We start from the raw sequence: 20,502 nt of genomic DNA, 5'->3' as shown, positions 1-20,502 counted from the left end.
GGTTAGCGGCACGTTGAGGCTCCCTGGACCGGACCGGACCGGACCGCCATCACTCTGTCAGCAGCCGGTCTCTTCCGCTCAGGTTGGAAAGCCTTTGTTATCTCCGCCCTGTCAGCAACGCTGATAAATGACCTTGACCCGACCCGACCCCCATCGGCTCGTGACCTGGGTCTAATCCGCCTGACCTTCAGAACCGGCCCAGATTAAATCATAAATCACAGCGAGCGGCGCTGGGAGCTCTGGCATCGCAGCAGTGAATGGAAGTTAAAGGATTTACGTCCATGTAACAGCAGAGGAAACTTGCTGCTGCTGCAGAGATGCAGCACAAACAAAGAACTAGATCAGGCAGATCTGTTCAGCCTAGTTCTATGATTTGTGCTCTGAGGGTTTTTTTTAATTAATTTTACATTTAGAATTTGTAAATGTACTTTCTGAACCACTTACAGAAGGATTGTTTCAGCTTATTATTCGTTGGCTGCTCTGCTCCTGAAGATCGAATTAAAGTTGTTCTACATGTTTGACCAAAACCTGCTGGTGAATTTCAGTGTGCTGCTGTGTGCTGCTGCTGTGTGCTGCTTTGTGCTGCTGCTGTGTGCTGCTGCTGTGTGCTGCTGCTGTGTGCTGCTGCTGTGTGCTGCTGCATGCTGCTGCGTGCTGCTGTGTGCTGCTGCATGCTGCTGCTGTGTGCTGCTGCATGCTGCTGCTGTGTGCTGCTGCTGTGTGCTGCTGCATGCTGCTGCATGCTGCTGCTGTGTGCTGCTGCTGTGTGCTGCTGCTGCATGCTGCTGTGTGCTGCTGCATGCTGCTGTGTGCTGCTGCTGCATGCTGCTGCTGTGTGCTGCTGTGTGCTGCTGCGTGCTGCTGCTGTGTGCTGCTGCATGCTGCTGTGTGCTGCTGCATGCTGCTGTGTGCTGCTGCTGTGTGCTGCTGCATGCTGCTGCTGTGTGCTGCTGCTGTGTGCTGCTGCATGCTGCTGCATGCTGCTGCTGTGTGCTGCTGCATGCTGCTGCTGTGTGCTGCTGCTGTGTGCTGCTGCATGCTGCTGCATGCTGCTGTGTGCTGCTGCATGCTGCTGTGTGCTGCTGCTGTGTGCTGCTGCATGCTGCTGCTGTGTGCTGCTGCATGCTGCTGTGTGCTGCTGCATGCTGCTGTGTGCTGCTGCTGTGTGCTGCTGCATGCTGCTGCTGTGTGCTGCTGCATGCTGCTGCATGCTGCTGCGTGCTGCTGTGTGCTGCTGTGTGCTGCTGCTGTGTGCTGCTGCTGTGTGCTGCTGTGTGCTGCTGCTGTGTGCTGCTGCTGTGTGCTGCTGCTGTGTGCTGCTGTGTGCTGCTGCTGTGTGCTGCTGCTGTGTGCTGCTGCTGTGTGCTGCTGCTGTGTGCTGCTGTGTGCTGCTGCTGTGTGCTGCTGCTGTGTGCTGCTGCTGATGTGCTGCTGCATGCTGCTGTGTGCTGCTGTGTGCTGCTGCTGTGTGCTGCTGTGTGCTGCTGTGTGCTGCTGTGTGCTGCTGCTGTGTGTTGCTGCTGTGTGCTGCTGTGTGCTGCTGCTGTGTGCTGCTGTGTGCTGCTGCTGTGTGCTGCTGCTGTGTGCTGCTGTGTGCTGCTGCTGTGTGCTGCTGCTGTGTGCTGCTGCTTTGTGCTGCTGCTGATGTGCTGCTGCATGCTGCTGTGTGCTGCTGTGTGCTGCTGCAGCATCAGATAAAAAAGAAAAGTTCTCAGTCAGTTCGGATGTTCTTCTGTATCGGATCGGTATCAGCCGACACTGAACCTCAGATATCGGGACCGGAAGTGGAAACTGGATCGGTTCATCCTAGTTTTAGTTTGGTTCGGTATTCCTTCGATATTCCAGACGTTTCCAGACTCCAGTTTTCATATTTAGTTTATTTAAGACAATATCTTCTGTGTTCAGACGAGGCATTTCTACAGCTGTCGGGTATTTTCTTGGTTTTGTTTTTCCTTCGGTTATTGCTCCACTTCATTTTTCCAACCCTTCAGTCCTAAATTCATCAAATGTTTGATGTTTTAGCCGTTAATGTTCCATGATCTTGTTTCTGCTAATTGCTGCTGTTTAGTGATGTTTTTGGACTTGACACATCAGCGTTTGGTTCCTTGTTCCTTCCAGTATCTCTGGACCGTTTATGTTCCGATCCGACACTTTGTGTTCTGCTGCGTTTTTGCTGATTCTTGTACGCTTTTTCAGTCTCTGGTTTTAAACTTAATTTCCTGACTCCTCCGTCAGTCTTTCAATCAATTAATCAACCAATCTCTGGTCCTCTAAAGATGATGCTAATGCTGATGGAGGTGGTGACCCTGGTCACCCAGCTGAGACGGACAGAGAGCCTCGGTCCATTAGAGTGATGAGTAATGATGTGAGAACCGAGGGGGACAGAGTTCAGTGAACGCATCGCCTCCCCTCCGAGCTGTTAGCGTCACCCGATCCTTCAGCTAACCGAGTTAGCATGCACTTTGCTAATGGTGTTAGAAAAGACAAAGAGGGCGCGGCGGAGGAGAGAAGCATCTCTCTGTCCTCTCTCATCATGGGGATCGTTTTCATTCAGCAGGATGTTTCTTCTTTGATGCTCCAGCTGCTCTCATCCACCAGCCCCAAACTCAATCAGGACGCCACTGATGCTGCATTCAGGTCAGATGGGAATAATCAGCGCTGCGCTTCAGCAGCGAGGAACCTCTGAAGTCAAAGTGTTTTTATGATGATGTGGGTTTAAGGGAACCATTTGGACCATAAAATAACTCCTTTGTGTGTTTGTCAAGGTGGTGAACTTCCAGGAATTTCCTAAAGTTATTGGGCAGAAGTTTTAAATCTTAAGATTCCTGATGTTTTCATGTCAAGGAATCAAACTTTCTTGATCAAAAAGTTTTCAGACTTCCTAAAGGTATTTGGCCATTTTCCTTTCATCAATATTCTGGAGGATTTTTAAGGCCTTTTCCCACCTGATAGTTTGGTAAAATCCAAAATTATCTTTTGTGATTCTCTCTCTGTTCTGAGTCAAACCAACCTGTTCCCCTCCTGGCCTGTGGGGGCGCTGCACCAAGAAACACTGAAGGAAACAAAGCAAAAACCTCTGAAGACACTGAGAGCAACTTCCTTCTTCACCAGACGTAAACTAAAATAGAGGCGTCAGATTTTAGCGGGTGGAGGATTTCTCTTTAGTCTTTGGTGATAAACCATGAGCCATTTCTCCTGCTAGCGTTAGCATTGTGCCTTTGCTTTGGTTGTATTTACCCAGAATGCCCTGCACTGTAGTCCACTTCCTGCTTTTGGAGCAGTTACCATTATAATGTACATATTATGGATTTATTGCTTTGATTAAAAACTAATATTCAGGTAATTATGTGCTTTCTCGTTGAAATAATCGTTGGCAGTAACTTCCTCCTCTGTTTGCCTTTATTCTTATAAGTTTGGATTGTAATTTTCCAGACAGGCTTAATTTTTTTTTTTTTTTTTTATCTTTTGGGAAATGTCGAGAATAACCGAGAGACTTTTTCAATATTTAGTGTAAAAAAACTTTCTTTTTAAAATTTTTCCAAGCATATTTTATGATTTTCTTTCACCTGATGTTAGCTTAAAAACAGTTTTTCAGTTCTCCTTTAATTAATAATTACATGTTTTCTTTCATCTGTTGAGCTTCTGTCAGCCTTAAATAAAAAAATTTAAGTTTTCTGGAGTTTGGATTGATGTAACCAAGCCGCAAACCTTAAAGTTTCTGTAGTGAACAGCACAATCAAAGTGATTTAATAGGTGTTTAATTTCATGCCAATAAACAATGATTAGTTTCATCACAGACATGTCAAAATGTATAAATCTAACGGTTAATTTTTTGGTTCGCTCGAGCTGAATCTGAAACAAGCTGTGATTAACCAGCTCAGATCAGCTAATCAGGACCGACCAAAACAAACCGAATCAGCGCGAGCAAACCTCATTACCAAAATCTAAATTGGCCCTGTTAATTGGACGGCCTCCACTCCCTCCTCTGCTGCTTCGGCAACTTCGTGAATATTCAAAGAGACGTGAAGTTTGATTAGTTTGCTTTGGTGAGATCGATTGTTGCATCTGTCAGAGTAAGAAAATCTGTGTCTCTGTGCTAAATTATGCTAATTATACATCAACAGTGCAGCGGAGCAGCTGTGAGGAGAAATCAGGAAACAAAATCACTTTAAAAGTTTAAACATGTAGTTTGTCATGGATCCTCCAGATTTTACGACTCTGTAAAACTTAAAACCGTTTGGATAAATAAAATAAACCAGAACATCGTAACATGAACACAACAGACAGGTTTTCCTTCCTACTTTTAGTTTTATAAAGCTCAGCTTGAGTATTCTCACCATGTTTCACCAGTTTGCAGGAACCCGGGTCAGAACAAATCAGATATGATCTCAAACATCTCCACCGGGTCAGAACCAGAAACGACAACCTGAAACATTCTCACTGGAGCAGAGTGAAGATATTTTAACACCAACTGATCCGTTAAAACATCAGAGTTGAATTATAATCTCACTCTGCTCATGAACCATCAGCGCCGGCGTTCCCCAGGGTGGCGTTCCCGGCCCGCTCATCTTCTCCCTGCAGGCGATTCATCCGGTTCTGATCCAGACCAGACAGGCAGTTCTTCCCCAGACTGTCTGGGATCAACAGAGTGAAACATGCATCGTTGCTCTAATTCAACCTTATTGTCTTTAAAAAAACCACTTTGTACATATTTACAAAAAGGAAAAAACATTTTTGTGTGAACAAACTTTCATGAATTAAGTAGAGCTGGGACTTTAATGGGTTTATTTAGATTATTTAATTACATAGATTTTAATGCGATAAAAATTACGCCTGGAACCTTAGTATTGTGTTTCTGGTACGCCTGTATATCTGACGCACAACTGACATCCAGTAACAAGATGTCGCTTGTTCGTTGGTGACAAACGTTATTCCGCCTCCTTTGTTCTGATGGGACGCCGGAAAAGACGATAACTGTGTCCAAATTGTGCTAAAAGGAGCTAGCCTGTCAGCAAAGCTAATCAGATATTCTCAATGCTAACCATGTAGCAGCAGCACAGATGCTAATGCTAATGTCAGCAATCACATTTCCAAAGAAGTGAATAAAGCTCTGAATGTCTGGATGACACTTTGCAAACTTACCAACAATTTCTCAGCTAAAGGTGATAAAAGGCTTTATTTCATTTTTGCCACTTCTGGCGAAGACGTTTAAAACCCATAAATGAATTTTTTATTGCAGGATCTCACGTTTCTGAAAAGGTCAGAACTACATTTGTTCAGTGATTTACTCTAATTCCTGTTTAAGTTGGGATTTATTTGTGTGAAAACTTCCCGTTCGCTGTAAAAGTTGACCTCAGTATATTTTAACTGTTTTTGTTCTGTGATTGCATAAAATGGTCAGATTTATGTGTTGGTAAGGAGGAAGCCGTGGTGTTGAATTATTTTATGCGGGTCTGAGCGATCTGGCGTCCAGTTTTCAGACGTTATTACCAGCGGGGGAATGATTTAGGAAATGCAGGCCGTGTAAAACTGCCTCCTCTGGAGCTCAAACAGGAAATCTGGACTTGGAACACGTTTAGTTGGTCTAAGATTTAAGTTCTGCGGACTCGAACCGGGTTTTCCGCAACACAGCGGGGGAACGAAAAGCTCGGCTGCAGCTCAGATCCGCAACACTTCCAGGTGAAAACTTGGTTTAAGGTTGCAGTAATGAAACCGCCTCCCGCCGCCTGCAGGGACCAGCGCAGCGCCAAGGGAGCGCTCGTTTTCCCTCATCTTGAGTCCCACATGGGTGGAGTTCCTGTTTTCCAGCCCCAGCCTCATTAGTTTCTGTCTTTGTGCCTCTGGAGGTTTAAGAGTTCAACCTGCAGTTACAGTCAGAAACGCCGGCGTTACGCCATCATACCTGCTGATGCGTCTGAGCTGAAGCCTGCAGAGGAACCTGCAGAACGGATTCCTGTCAGGTGTTTCATCAGGGACACGTCAGGGTTTCTGTGGAGTTTGACCTTTGACCTGTCCACAATGTGTGTAGGGAATCCTTAAAAATCTGTCTGTCTGTCCTGGCGAAGTTTAATCGTTCCTGATTGATGACGGGTTTTATGTGTCTGCTGCTGTTTGCATCCGTTTCATTTTGTTTTATTTGTTTTATCTCCTGGAGTTTCCCCGCCTCCTCTGAGCGGTTCTGAACGGCCGGCGCCGGCAGGAAGCGGGTCCAGCTGGTAGCCGCGTCTCCCTTCTGTAAACAGCAAATCGCTCTGATAAACGGCGCGCTCTGATTAATCGCTGCCTCTCGGGGAAACGCGCACAGCCAGCCGCTGATCAATTGTTTCCATGTGTGCAGTTTGGAGCTGTGCGCGCTGAACTCTGGGACGGATTAACCTGAACTCAAAAAGTTTTTTTTTTTTTATCGCCGCGCTTTCATGTCGTCTGCAGGCTCATGTTAGAAACATGAAGCTGCTGCAGACCTGAAATGTTTCAGTGTGTGTTTTTATTTTCAGGAAATGGTAAAGCATGAAAGCAGGAAGTCGGCGTTAGGGTTCTCGTTGCGTTACATCACGGGTTGTTTGGAGGGACTGAAAGTGATTGATTAAATAATCAGTTTCAGGTCTGACCGCTAATTATTCAGCTTGACCTTAAAATCAGCAAATTTAACTTGATGAATCCCAGGAAATCATCACAGATCATTCACGCTCTGCTAGTAAACTCAACTTTATCTTTTTCCCTTCTAGTGTACTTTTTTCGTTTTTCTTTAGTTTTCTTGTTACCTTTGTAATAAAAAAATGTAAAAGTGCACAGAAATTGTAATTTTTCTGTTATTTTTTTGTTCTTCTGTCTTGATAGAAGAAATATTTTACAAGAGAAAATTAAAAGGAACAAACTACGTTTCAGCTTTTTCTTTTCCTTATTCTTTCTTCTTGTCCTTTTTAGAAGGAAAAATGTAATATTACAAATGCCATTTTATTTATTTTTCCTCTATTTTCCAGTTGATTTTTTCCTTCACTTTTTCCTTCTCTTTTTTTCTTGAGTCTTGTCAAAAAGACAAAAATGTCAAAATAAATATTTAATACATTTCACTTTATTTTTCTCTATTTTTTTTTTGACATTTTTGAAAATGAGCCATTTCAAAAACCTTCCTGTGTCATTGCCTAGCAACCCCAGCAGAGTTCCGCCTGTTACCTAGCAACCCCAGCAGAGTTCTGCCTGTTACCTAGCAACCCCAGCAGAGTTCCGCCTGTTACCTAGCAACCCCAGCCAAATTCTGCCTGTTACCTAGCAACCCCAGCAGAGTTCCGCCTGTTACCTAGCAACCCCAGCCAAATTCTGCCTGTTACCTACCAACCCCAGCAGAGTTCCGCCTGTTACCTAGCAACCCCAGCAGAGTTCCGCCTGTTACCTAGCAACCCCAGCTGAGCTCCAGGATATTTTGGTCATCTAGTTGTATGTGCTGTGCAATGGCTGCTGGAAAAGACAAAGTGTTTTCTAACCTTCCCATCCAGAAACCATTAGTTGTGTTCTTGCTGGCTGCACATGAGACTCTAAACTGCAAAAGCACAAAATCTTACAAAGTAATTTTGGATCCATGATAATTTACACGTTCCATTACTGTAAAAAACAAAAATCTGACTATTTTGTAAATATTTCATGCTCAATTTATTGTGGAGCTGTGAAAAAATTATCTAGAAAAGTTTTTCATTGTAGTTTTTAAAGGATGTTTGTTTTTTTGGCTGGGGTCGACGATTTGCTACAGAAAGTTTGGAGCCAACCGTAGACGTTTCCAACCGTAGCCCGTTGAAGGAAACGACGTAGATCTGTGGCCGAGATTCGTTCGTCTGATGAACATGAACTGAAGGTCCAACGTCTGTTTTTCCCCTCAGGTTCTTCCGGGGCGACTACACGGTGGAGGTGGCGATCAACGACTACCTGGACATCTACTGCCCGCACTACGAGGTGCCGGAGCCGGCGGAGCGCATGGAGCACTACATCCTGTACATGGTGAACTACGACGGCTACATGAGCTGCAGCCACTACCGCAACGGCTTCAAGCGCTGGGAGTGCAACCGGCCGCAGAGCCCCAACGGGCCGCTCAAGTTCTCCGAGAAGTTCCAGCTCTTCACGCCCTTCAGCCTGGGCTTCGAGTTCAGGCCGGGACACGAGTACTACTACATCTGTGAGTACCTGAAGGTCACCGAAGGTCACAGCGCAGCCGCAGGTCTGGGCTTTGACTGGGCCGCTGAAAACCGTGGTTGGTTTAAGTGAGGAGTTTTTGGACGAGTTTTTAATTTATTCTGGCCAGATTTTTATCTTGAAAATAGTTTTTTTTTTAGCTTTTGTTGAGTTTTACTTTGTAGCAGCAGCGAGTTAATCGATTCATTTGTAGACTCTGATCTGCTGACGAGTTTCCTTCCTTTCTTGTTTCCTTCCCTCCCTCCTTGTTAGTAGGGGTGTACTTACTTTTCCACACAGTTTTCCCATCTTGGCTTCATCTTTAATGTAAGACAGTGTTTAACTTTTTATGAAATGTTTTGGTCCAGCAGGGTGTACTTTTTATTTTACTGGTACATTGGATTGACCAGAACCAGCTTTCAGTCGTTTTATATGATGATTCATTTAGTCAATCATTTAATTATCCAAAACGAAGCCGTCATTTCCGTCTGAGTGCGGCGGGTTCACTGGATCGGGTCAGAACCGTCAGAAACTCGCTGGATTTCTGACGGTTCTGGACGCAATTTATCCTCCAAGCTGGAAAACATTTCCTAAATTTTCCTAAATAATTTTCCTAAATTGTCCCGTTTGGAGTGAAAGGCCTCCAGCAGAGGCAGAAACGCCGCTTGCTTTAAATGACACTTAATGACTCTGAGTGTGTGTGTGTGTGTGTGTGTGTGTGTGTGTGTGTGTGTGTGTGTGTGTGTGTGTGTGTGTGTGTGCAGCAGAAATATGAATAAAACATCCTCTCTCTCTGTCTCTCGGAGTCAAACAGCAGAACAAAGAATCTGAAACTGCAGGTTTAATTCCAAACCTTTTTATAAATTCATTTATTCAGCTGGATTAAATTCGGCTCAGCGACCGGAAAACCAAATTATTCTGAGATCAGAAACCGCTGCTGTGGGGGGAAAGCACAGGGAGATGTGGGCTGAAACACAGTGAGGCTGAAGCACGGCGGTGGAGGGGTGATGGGCCGGGATGCTTCCTTCTTTCCTTCTATATCCTCATTTGTTTTCATTCTTCCTTCCGTCTTTCTTCCTTCCCCCATTTTGTTTTCTCACATTTAAATTCTGTGCACTTTAAAAATCCACCATGAATTCATGATGAACTTTAATGTTTGTTTTGTTTTTGTTTTAAAATAACAAAACTACGTTTTCCTGTTTTAAACTGGTTTCCATTATGATGTGGAGGCTTTAAACTGGTTTCCTTTGTGTTTCCTCTGCAGCGTCTCCACATCCCAACCTGGCTGGGAAGCCGTGCCTGAAGCTGAAGATCTACGTCAAACCGAGCAGTGAGTCTCGTTTTAACCTTTAACTTCATGTTCAAAAGGTCCAGATCTGGTTCTGCAGGAGCTAAAAGGCTAAAACCAGCAACTCGGAAACAAAACCCACTTATTAAAAACGATTCATTTAGCACTTTATGCCCAACATCCTTTTATTATCCACATAATTTATAATAAAACAGTAATTTTATAAGAGATCTTAACCTAAACTTGACAAACTTCATTAATTTTCATGCTTCAGCAAATACTACGGAGCAAAACTGGGGCCAAAAATGTTAAAACTGAAAAAAAGATGTGAAAAAGTTCAAAACTACTTATCAGATTTTTTTTTTCAGTTTCAAACTTTTTCAGTTTCATTTTGTTCTTTTGAACAAAATTTGTGGCCCCAGTTTAGCTCCATAAACAGCTGCTACATTAACACACCAACTGAAATCAGACACAGAGTTAACCTGTCTGCCTTCAACGATGTTTGGTCTCATATTTCTGGGATTAAAGTCAAAATTTTGAGGGAATAAAGTCAGAATTTTTATTTTTTCTTTGTAGTGGCTCTAATCTTCTTCCATAGACACCAAATTTGTTTTATTTTTGTAAATGTAGAGAGGCTGGATGACCTTTAACCAGCCTATCTCTAGAAATATTTACTGATGTCTTTATGTGAATGATTATGTTATGTAATATATTTGTGACACAGTGGCACAAATTAAAATTTTGACACCAATTTTGTTTAATTTGAAGACATTATTTCAACCACACTGGGATGAAACCAGTTTGTACTGGGTCAGGTGTTCCAACTTTGCTCATAAAACTCATGAATAATAAAGAAGTGTCATCTGAAATGAAACCTTCCTCCTCGGCGTAAAGCTGCCGGTTTGAGGCTTCGCAGCTGAAGGCGATGAACTTCACAACGCTGATGGAAAAATACTCGTTCAAATATACAAACATTTTTATCATGATGGAAGTGAAATAATCTGCTGCTGTTTCATAAATATGAAGGAATTATTGACTTAATCTCCTAAGGTTTGCTGGAAAGTTGTTTGTTTTGTCTTATTTTAAGTGTATTAAGATATTTTCATTAGAAACTAGAAAAAAAATACTTGGTAAGAGTATTTTTTCAGTGCTAGCTAACTGAGAGGTTGAGCAGTCAAAGCCTTTCCTACATCTCCCAGAATGCTGTGCGGTTCTGGGTCAGAGTTCAGAGAATATTCTATATATTGAATATTCTATCGGACATCTATCAATATTTATTGCATGTTTATCGCGATATATATTGTTATTGATTTGTTGTCCAGCCTTATTGTTTACTTTAACAGAAGAAAAGAAAAACTTCTGCTGGACTTTCTGGTGTCTGTGATCCTGACTAAACTGTAAAATATCCCAGCTGAGTAAATCTAGAAATATATAAACAGAATCCATCGCAAAGGTTTCCAGAACCTTCAAATGTGGCAAAATGAACATAAAATCAAACCCAACAAAGATTTAAACTGGTTTCTCCACACTGGAGACATCTTGAAGCCGTTTCTACCAACCGAGGCTTTTCAGAGTATTGACTAAAATATCATAACTTACCCCATATCGTTTTCACTTATTTACACATGAAGAGGATTACTTGGGTTGTTACCAACATCTGGTGTGAATTTAGCCCGTTAGAAGCGTGTTTGTGTTAAATACTTGCTTCTCCTGCTGTAAAGAAACGTCCTCTCGCCTCCGCTGGACGATGCTAATCTTATTCATGTGTATTTTTCACATCTCCACTTTGTGGGAGCAGATGACGGCCTTAAGACTCATTACTGTGACTTTCACCGGCTGGGCCTGTCAGTCACTCAGCTACTTAACATACCCAACACCTCTGCAGTTCAGGAAACACACAGCTGCACCGACACACAGAGGAATGAAACGGCTCACATCGGCTACCTGACGGTACCAGGGCTCGGTTCTGCCTGACTCGGATCATTTTTATAAAACGAACCAGAACCAGTGACTAGAAAACATGAATGTTCAGTGAAAACAGGAAGCAGATACTGATAGAAAACACTGAGAAGTTAACGAGATCCAGCAGTCGGCACCGTTAGCTAAAACGCTAGCTGCGCTAACCCAATAGCACCAGTCATAAACATTAGGTCCACTAACGCTAAAGCGCTGCATCAAAATAGCATTTAGCTCCTGCTAAAGCGCTAAATGTTGATACCCACCACGTGTCGAGGACTCGGCACATCGCCTGGCTTCAGTATGATGGTGTTTCACATGCTGTCGCCAAATAACAGAGAAAAGTCGCCACATTTGTTGCTACACAGGTCTGAAAATTATCACTAAGTTTTCAACAGAGGGAATGGAACTGCTGCATGAACAGACTTCAAAATAAGAGCATGAACATAAATGTTACACAACTTGAAGAATTTTTAACAGTTAACCAAAACCTCAACAGACATCAAACTTTATTCAACTGAAAGTTTACAAAATTAGCGCAATAGAAGTTTAGCAGAAAGTTGGATAGACTCTGCAAAGCTAAGCAGGAAAGCAGATCTGGATAAACTTCATTCATAAACATGGACATCCATAATTTGTCAGTAATAATTGCACATTGTGAGCCCAGCTTAATAACAGTACAGCTGCTGCCAGGGGTTATTATCCTTACATATGAACTCAAACTCAATGTTTCACTTCTGCTCACCACCCTGCTGACGCCAGCTCACTTGTTGCTTCTCAAACTTTTCTATCTGTTTTTCTGCACTTGGTTTGATCAAATTAATCGTCTATTTTTTATCGTCCTGATATGAAAACCGTAGAATTGGAAGAAAGAATGACTTGAAATAATAAAATGACTTCAACAGAAACGTCTGGATGTTTCAGGACCTGATTTAAATTAGATTAAATTAATACCTGAATCTGTCACAATATTGAACAAGATTCTATATTAGGTATCAATGACTGTTTCAATCCATCTATTCAGTCTAATTCTATGACTTGTGGTTTATTTCAAATTCCTAATTTCAGTTTATGAACCATTTAAAAAGTTTGTTGTCGTTTATATTTACACGTTTGACCAAGATATTAAATTTATTGTTTTTGTCAGTTTCAATTTCTTTTTTATTTTTACATTGGCTGTTTTACTCCTGACTGAACAGATTAAAGTTGTTTTTACATGTTTCACCAAGCTGGTGAAGCTATTTGTTGTATTTTTCTGTACTGGTGCAGAGTTATGAGTAAATGTAAAACTTTATTTAAAAAAGCGTTTCAAGTCATTTCAGCTCTGATTTTCTGTATCGTATCAGCCGATACTGACCCTCGGATATCGGTATCAGAAGTGCAGATATCGGTATCAGAAGTGCAGATATCGGTATCAGAAGTGCAGATATCGGTATCAGAAGTGCAGATATCGGTATCAGAAGTGCAGATATCGGTATCAGAAGTGCAGATATTGGTATCAGAAGTGCAGACGGTGCGTCATTAATTTAAATGTTTGTGTGGCGTCTCTTTCAGACGACTCCATCTATGAATCTCCAGAGCCCTTCCTGACGGACGACACCACCGGCGGCGGCAGCCTGGCTCTGCCGTCCGCCATGTTGCTCTCCCTCCTCCTCATCCTGCTCCTCGCCTCCTCGTAGCACCTCCTGCTCTCCCTCCTGCTGCTGCCGGGACAGATTTGGGAAGCGAGTGCAGCTCCTGCTCCCTGACCTCCGACCTTTTCCTGGACGTGGATGAGGAGTCGGAGACCGGCAGTTGGAGGAGCTGCGTCTGGAGTTTCTGACAACTTTTCTGTTAAAAAAGTAAAAACTGTTTCAGATCTGAACGCTGAGGCTCCACTGACCTCCATGTTCACAACTGGCTGGATTGATTTTATGCATTTCAGAAAACTCTTTAAAAAATCCATTCATTTTTTTAAAATCTCATTTTGTTCATTTTCATGTTGATGCCAAAGTTTTGTACGTCCGTTCTATAAGCCCTGCTAAGGCCATACAAGTCGTTAATCACCTAAAACAAAATACATTTTGAAACGTCGATGTGTTTGACTCTTTTCCATTAAAACTAACTAAATCTTGCAAAATCCTTAAAGGGGATCTATCATGTAAAATTCACATGTTGCACGTTTCAATGCTTCCATTTGAGTCTCAACAATTTCTAGAAACAGTTTTAAGCGCTTAAAAAAAATCAGCCAGGAGTTTTGTGGTAATAAGTTCATGTTTTTTGTTGTCTAGAAAATGAGCCGTTTCAAAAATCTCTGGAATGTTGAGTTACGTTTGATGGGCATTTCGCCGTTACCTAGCAACCCAAATGGAGCTCCAGCTGGTTTTAGCATTGTGCAATGGCTGCTGGAAAAGACAAAGTGTTTTGTTGTTGACTTCCCATTCAGAAACTACTTTATGCATTCTAGTTGGTTGTGCAGGAGGCTCCAGTTCTGCTTTTCAAAGATGTACGATTGTATAATTTTGCAGTCATTTTCACATGCGAGTGTAAACGTTGAGTTGGGGGCGTGGCCAGCAGCAGCTTATTTGGACTTAAAAAGACAAGATGCCCTAAAACAGCTAAAATTTCATCATCTAAGAATGATTTTGTTCAGAAAATGTAAAGAACATATTTTGTTTTATTCATAGATCTGTCCCAACCTGTTCAAGGAAGCCGACTAGGTCACCTGTAATGAGAAAGTCAAACTTTCTCCAACTGGTCTGTGTTTTTTAAACAGAAACTTCATTTACTGAACCTGAAGGAAAATTTAACCAAATTTATATTTTCTATGCTGAAATCTCTCCCAAAATACTTTTGCTACACAAATAAGACTTAGTGCTGAATTATGTTTAAAAAATAATTTGTTTGGTTTTAATAAATTTATGAAGTAATAAAAAATTGATTTTTTTTTAAACTACACATGTTAATTTCCTGACACATCAAACAGCTAAAAACAGTTTAAAGGTTTCATTAGAGATTAGCAGTGCCACCTGGTGGCCACATTAGACACTACAGCTTTAACAAACGATCCAGGTCTGGAAAACTTTCCCAAAATACTGAAGTTTCTCCTTGATACATGAAATCTTTTTGTTTTAATCTGCAATACTTAAAAATTACAGCAATAAGAGAGATAAATTGAAGCAATGTTTAAATAGGTAATGAGTAGTTATTTAGATAAATGTGCTATTTTTGGATCCCTCATGAATAAACGGGGTTCGGTTCTGCCTGTGCAGCTTGGCGGTCAGTGGAGTCCAGCGTCAGCCTGAGAAACCCATCAGAGACTGAAACCGTCTCCAGCTCTCATCACTGGGAACTTCATCCGGTCTGCGTGAACAGGGAAAGGCTCGACCCACAGACGGCCATGTTCCAATCACTGATGATTGCAGTCGCAGCGAGACATGGTTTCCACCGGCAACAAAATCAATGCAAAAACCACAAAGTTATTCAAATATTAACAAAACCACAAAGTTACTAAAATATTCATGAGTCACATCGGTCAGCCATAACGGGCTGAAAGGTGTGTTGCTCTCAGTAACTGTTTTCTTTACAAATGTCAGCAAAATGTCGATATTCTGCTAACGTTGACAAATTACAATTTCAAAATTTTATTAAATGGACACTTCCTGTCGTCCTCTTTGTCGTTTCAGCCAGTAGTAACATCCTGTTGTTGATCATGTGGCTCCAGTGATTAGAAAGAAAGTGTTTCCATTGGAGTTTTTCGAAACAACCTCACCTTGGTGCAAAAAACTTTTTATCAAAAAACCGGAGTTTTTCAGAAATTGGTGTTTCCAATTAAGCAAATAAATTTTCTTAATTCCAATTTGCACAATTTTAAGGTCAGTAGAAACAATACCTGCGTTTCCACTACAAATGTCAGCAAAACATCGATGTTCTGCTAACGCTGACAAAACCATAGTTTGAAATTGTGGTGGACACTTCCTGTCGTCTTTTGTCATTTCCTCCAGTAGTAAAACCCAGTTGTTGATCATGTGACTCATGATTTCCATTGCAGTTTTGTGATGGTTCTGGTTGAGATGCATCTAAACTTCCTCAGACTTGGTGGACTGTTTGTGGACGTCGTGGCTCGGCTCCGACTGTGATCGTCATCGTTAATAATCGGAGTGTAAACCGTCCAGCCCTGCAGCAGCCAGCGCCCTTCCCAGTCGACGGCCTTTCCTTCCTGAAAACCTGCCAAAGACTTGCTAAACTTTTTTATTGGATGCTTCTTTGGAGTCGGGTTTGGGCTGCGCCGCCAGCAGCTGGCGGATGATTTAAAGAGGCGGAGCTTCCTTCTTATTTTCTAAATTTTGTCATTTTGTTGTAAATAAAAAGTAAAACCGAATGTCCTGCGAAAAATACAAATGTACAAATATATAAATGGCCTTTTTCTCCCCCCCGTTCCCCCCTCCCCCACTGGTGCTGAATTTTTAATGACTGCGAAACAGCGCCACCTTGTGGTGACGCCTTTCATCAGAAAAACCCCAAACTTTGTGTTGTCTTCATCACCTCATGACGTCCTTCCATCCCCGATGGAGGGAGGTGTGTCCTTGTGAGCGGAGGAGCCAGGGGCATGCTGGGAAATGCAGTATCTCAAACGGCGGCACTGTGACGGAGGACGGGCGAAAACGTTTTGAAAACGAACGTTTCCTTTCTGCCATGTAGTTTTGAAACCCAGGAGATTACTCATATATGATGTAAAGTCTGATGTTTGTTGTCGTCTTATTTCCTGTTTGGTTCCTGCCTGAATCACGATGCATTCTGGTCGCTGTCGTCCTGTGAGTTCTGGTTCTGTTGCTGGTTCTGGTTCAGTGGGTTCTTTCGCCATGTTAACGTTGATTTCTGTGTGAATGAATTTAGTTTTTTTGTGGCACTAAACGTAAAAGAAGAGAAATAGTTACAGAAAATAAAGCTAAGTGTATTCAAGAAGGAAATGTTTTTCTACATCAAAATGTCTCCATATTCTATTCTTTCAAAGACAAAAAAAATCTGTTTTTTTATATTTTCTTATTGGATGCTTATAAAGTCCTGTTGTAAAGTTAAAGCATTTATCTGATTGGCTCCAGAGAGGTCAGAGGTCACAGGCCTCCTTGTGTTAGCCTGCGCTGCATGAGCAGGAGAAATAAATTATATTTCAGAGAGAAAATGTTACAATATGAACCTGTGTTTGATAAAAAGTCACTGCTAATAAAAAGATTTAAGTTCCACTCAAAAAGCTTCGTCTGAATTATTTTGTATTTAAGTTGAAATAGAAAAAATAAAGTGGGCAGAAACTGATTTATAATTAATATATTGACATATTGAAATTAGTCACAGCAAAGTATGAAAATATTTTAATTTTTAACACTAAAGGGAGATTTTTTTTAAATGTTAGACTAATGACTTGTGCTAATTTTTAAAAAAAGGGTTGTTGTTGTTTAAAGTCCAAACTTCCTTTAAATGTTCTTGGTTATTACAACAATAAATATTTTCTCATCAAAACACTTGAGAGACAACTTTTAGATTGTAAATAGTTATTTTCCTTTTTTTTTTTTTTACAAAATTTGCAAAGAATAAAATAAATAATAATAAAAAAAAACTTTAAAAATTGCTATGCAAATATTTGAATCTAAAACAGTTTATACATATGTATTAAAATATTTTTAGGAAACAAAATGTTCATAAATGTGAATTAAAGGCTTGGAAGGCTAAAAAATAGAAATATGAATAAAGGAATATTTTTAGGCAAAACAAAGTTTATAAATATTAATTTAAATATTTTAAATTTTAAAAGTTTATGAATGAACAAAATATTTGATGATAAAAAAGGTTTAAAAAATTACTATGTTAATTTTAAAATGAGTTAAAAAGACAAACTGAACACAAATTAACAGAGAGAAGCTCAGTTTGAACATTAAATTTAACATTTAGACCAAAATAACAAGAGCAGCTGCTGTAGAAGTTCAGAGAGAAACTAAATCAATTTGACTCAAAGGAACAGGAAGTTTTTCCTCTGAACTCACCACTGACATGTGGAGTCGTTTCACATCTGCAGATCTTCCTCCAGAGTTTCTCGCGCTGCTGCTGCGAATCAGCCAGACACAGAGAGACCCGAACACTGAGCGAGAGGCGGGAAGGTGGCAGCGGTCCAGCGCGCCGCAGTTCAGCCATATTGTCATCATTATCTCATTATGAGGTCAGCCAGAGCGCCTGGAGGCCAGCTGAGCTTGGCACAGCGCCCAGGAAACGCGCCGCCGTCGGCCAATCAGAGCACAGAACACTCACACTATAAGTAATCGAGTACTTTTACTTGCAGCTCCAACACAAAGTATTCAGATACATTTTTTTAAACCTCTAATTGATTTTATTCTGATTGTGAAGATTTTCAGGCTCAGATTCAGCAAAGAGCTTCAGAAATGACTCAAAAAAAACATAAATAAGGATTTTCTTTTTCATAGACTGCACTGCAAAAACAAAATCTAACTAGAACATTTTTATCTGCTTTTTAGTGCAAATTCTTTATTGAACTTCAAATAAGTTCTAACTTACAAGTACATTTTTACAAAGATATCGGGGCTAATTTTAAGTTAATAATTCCCTAATACTGGTGGAAAAGTTCTACAGATTATTTCACTTACAGCATGGAAAAAATATATTGTTATAAGTGAAATAATCTGTTGTACTTTTTCACCAATATTAAGAAATAATTGATGCAGAAAAGTTACTTATAAGTTAATTTGGTCTTATTTCCAGTGTATAAGTATTTGCACTAAAAAGCTACAGAACTTTGAATACAGAATTTTGTGTTTTTGCAGTGTAGTCTCTGTTTTTATGAAAAAGCAGAAAATATTGATACTATAATGTCCAGAAAACATTATAAAGACCTCCTGAGAAGCAGCAGCACAAATTCACACAGTCTGTGGCTTTAGTTGCTAAATAATTTATAGTTTAAATGAAAATTTATGACCAGAAATGAATTTTTTCTCCAGCTGAATTTCCTCTGGAGGAGCAAAACTGTGTCGACAGGAAGTCTGAAAATCTGTTCATTTTGTGATGTTAAAATATTCAGACTAATATGAATTGATCTGGTTCTAATCTAAAATAAAATAATCACTCTGCTAAAGTGCTGAGACTAAAGATTAGACGTCTCCAGTAGAAAAGTCCAATTATTCTGGTTCCTCAGATTCTTCACTTTAAATGTCTGAAGATTTTCCACTAAAAGATTTATGGTTGCAACTAATGATTATGTTAGTAATCGATTGTTCTGGTGATTAATCGGATAAGAAGTAGGCACATTTTTTATTTAAGCAATATCAAAATACATTAAAAGATGCAAATAAAACAATTCATTTTCTAAAATACAATAACATGCATTTAGTGAGTCTGAACCGGGTTTTTGTGAAAAAACATAATTACAAAGTTTTTTTTAATCTTAAATGCAAAATATCTATATTTTTGTGTTATTCTTTCAGTAAATTGCCTTTTTTGAGTATACACCAGCTAGCGATTATGGATTACTAAATTATTTGACTATTTAATAACTGATTCATAATAATTAATCGTTTCAGTCTTATTATCAGTAGAATATTAGCTAAATATTTTTGTCAATTTACTTGTTTTAAGCTGTTTGTCTTCGTCATGTAAACCAATAAATTTAGCATTTTAGTCTTTTATCCTGATTTTCCATCATTCATTGAATCTTTCAACAACAACAAAAGTTTACTCACACAGTCTTGGAAGCAGCAGGAAGTTGATCTTCTCATCTTCTCGCCTTCCTGTTTGTTTTATGACCCGTCATGGTTAGAGTAATGCTGAGTCAGCCTCTGAAGAAAACAATAAAATTAAACTGATTTGATTCAAACCGACTCTATCAGGGCTGAGAAAAGTTTGAACTCCTTCAATAAACTGAGCAGCGAACAGATTTCCGGTCTGCGGGTCAGACGCTTACAGGCGATTCTTAAAGTTACGCTGCCACCTGCTGGTTGGAATGGATCACTACAACTCAACACTGCTGCGTCACGGAGGGAGAAAATTAGAAAATCGTGAAAAAAACGATATTTTGTGCCACCTCTTTCAAAAGGTTTCTAACCTTTTACTGAAAAAACAAACAAACAAAACAAAACAAAACTTACAGAATATTCTTGTTTAGTTTCTAATGAAAATGTTTTAGTTCTGTTAAATAAGACAAAAATAACTTACAAGCGATTTTCCAGTGAGATTAATAAGTCTGGATAAGTCAATAATTCTTGAATAGAGATACAAAAAGTATTATACAAAATATTTGAATCAAAAGCGATTGAAACTAAAAAGTTTTGAAACTTTAAAAAAAACTTGAAACTGAAAGAAAGATTTGAAAAAAATTATTTTGAAACTGATAAAAAGTTTGAAACTGAATAAAAAAAATTAATTGAAAAACATTGAATCTGAAAAAAAACAGCTTTGAACATTTTTCTTCTTCACATCAATTTTTCAGTTTCAAATCATTTTATTAGTTAAACGTTTCCTTTCCAGCTTCACAACGTTTTAAGTGTCATTGTTTTTCTTTTTTTTTCTTTTCTTTTTTTATGTCTCTAATTTAGCTCCGTAGCTCTCCTCCTCCATGTCGCCATGTGGACGCGCGGCCAGCAGGTGGCGCCACCTGAACAGCGGTTGGTTTGCAGGCTGCAGTTTCTCAAAGATGTTTTCCCCAGTGGATTAGAGCCATTGGGGAAAAAATGGCGAATTCTGGGAAGAAAATCAAGTACAAAAAAAAGTAAATTCTGGGGGGGAAATGGTCAAAATTATGAGATGAAAGTCATAATTCTGAGAAAAACGTCAGACTGTATTGACTTTTTAAAGTGACCCTAATCTTGCTACGTAGATTTCAGATCATTTTTCAGGGTATTGATTATTAATTTCAGGCTAAATCCAAAATTGATTTTAAATACCTGATCAAAGTGCTCATAAATGGCAGAATTTAGCCTGGACTGATCAATAACTGATCAGCAAAGTAGCCTGTGATTTTCAGAGTGGAGGCCGCCAGGGGGCGCTGTGCCGGGCTCAGAGAGCTCTGAAGAAGATTAGAAAATAACATAAAAACGAATCCCATATATTTTTCAATCTTA

At 40.2% G+C, this 20,502-nt stretch overlaps 1 protein-coding gene and 1 long non-coding RNA gene across 3 annotated transcripts in view; one reads left to right on the top strand and one right to left on the bottom strand.

The window, feature by feature from the left end:
- The window catches only part of efna2b (ephrin-A2b), a 91,676-nt gene extending 78,593 nt beyond the window's left edge, over window positions 1-13,083 (top strand). The window contains exons 2-4 of the mRNA XM_088004714.1: window positions 7,872-8,164; window positions 9,425-9,490; window positions 12,959-13,083. Coding sequence (XP_087860840.1) covers window positions 7,872-8,164; window positions 9,425-9,490; window positions 12,959-13,083 — 484 coding nt within the window. The remainder of the gene's footprint in view (window positions 1-7,871; window positions 8,165-9,424; window positions 9,491-12,958) is intronic.
- LOC148159866 (uncharacterized) lies at window positions 11,897-19,713 on the bottom strand. Of its 2 annotated transcripts, none has more exons than XR_015762620.1 (4): window positions 19,126-19,713; window positions 17,422-17,482; window positions 15,929-16,292; window positions 11,897-13,234 (listed from the first exon to the last, which is right to left on the bottom strand). It is a non-coding gene; the product is annotated as an uncharacterized LOC148159866 (long non-coding RNA). The 2 variants fall into 2 exon arrangements; XR_015762621.1 differs by having other exon boundaries at window positions 17,422-17,479.
- Between the last annotated feature and the right edge of the window lie 789 nt (window positions 19,714-20,502).

The sequence above is a fragment of the Poecilia mexicana genome, unplaced genomic scaffold (genome assembly GCF_051168715.1).
Source record: "Poecilia mexicana isolate PSO_F unplaced genomic scaffold, ASM5116871v1 scaffold_4, whole genome shotgun sequence".
In the NCBI taxonomy this organism is placed as follows: domain Eukaryota; kingdom Metazoa; phylum Chordata; class Actinopteri; order Cyprinodontiformes; family Poeciliidae; genus Poecilia; species Poecilia mexicana.
The sequence above is the reverse complement of the archived record's forward strand: the minus strand, read 5'-3'. Positions and strand labels throughout refer to the sequence as shown.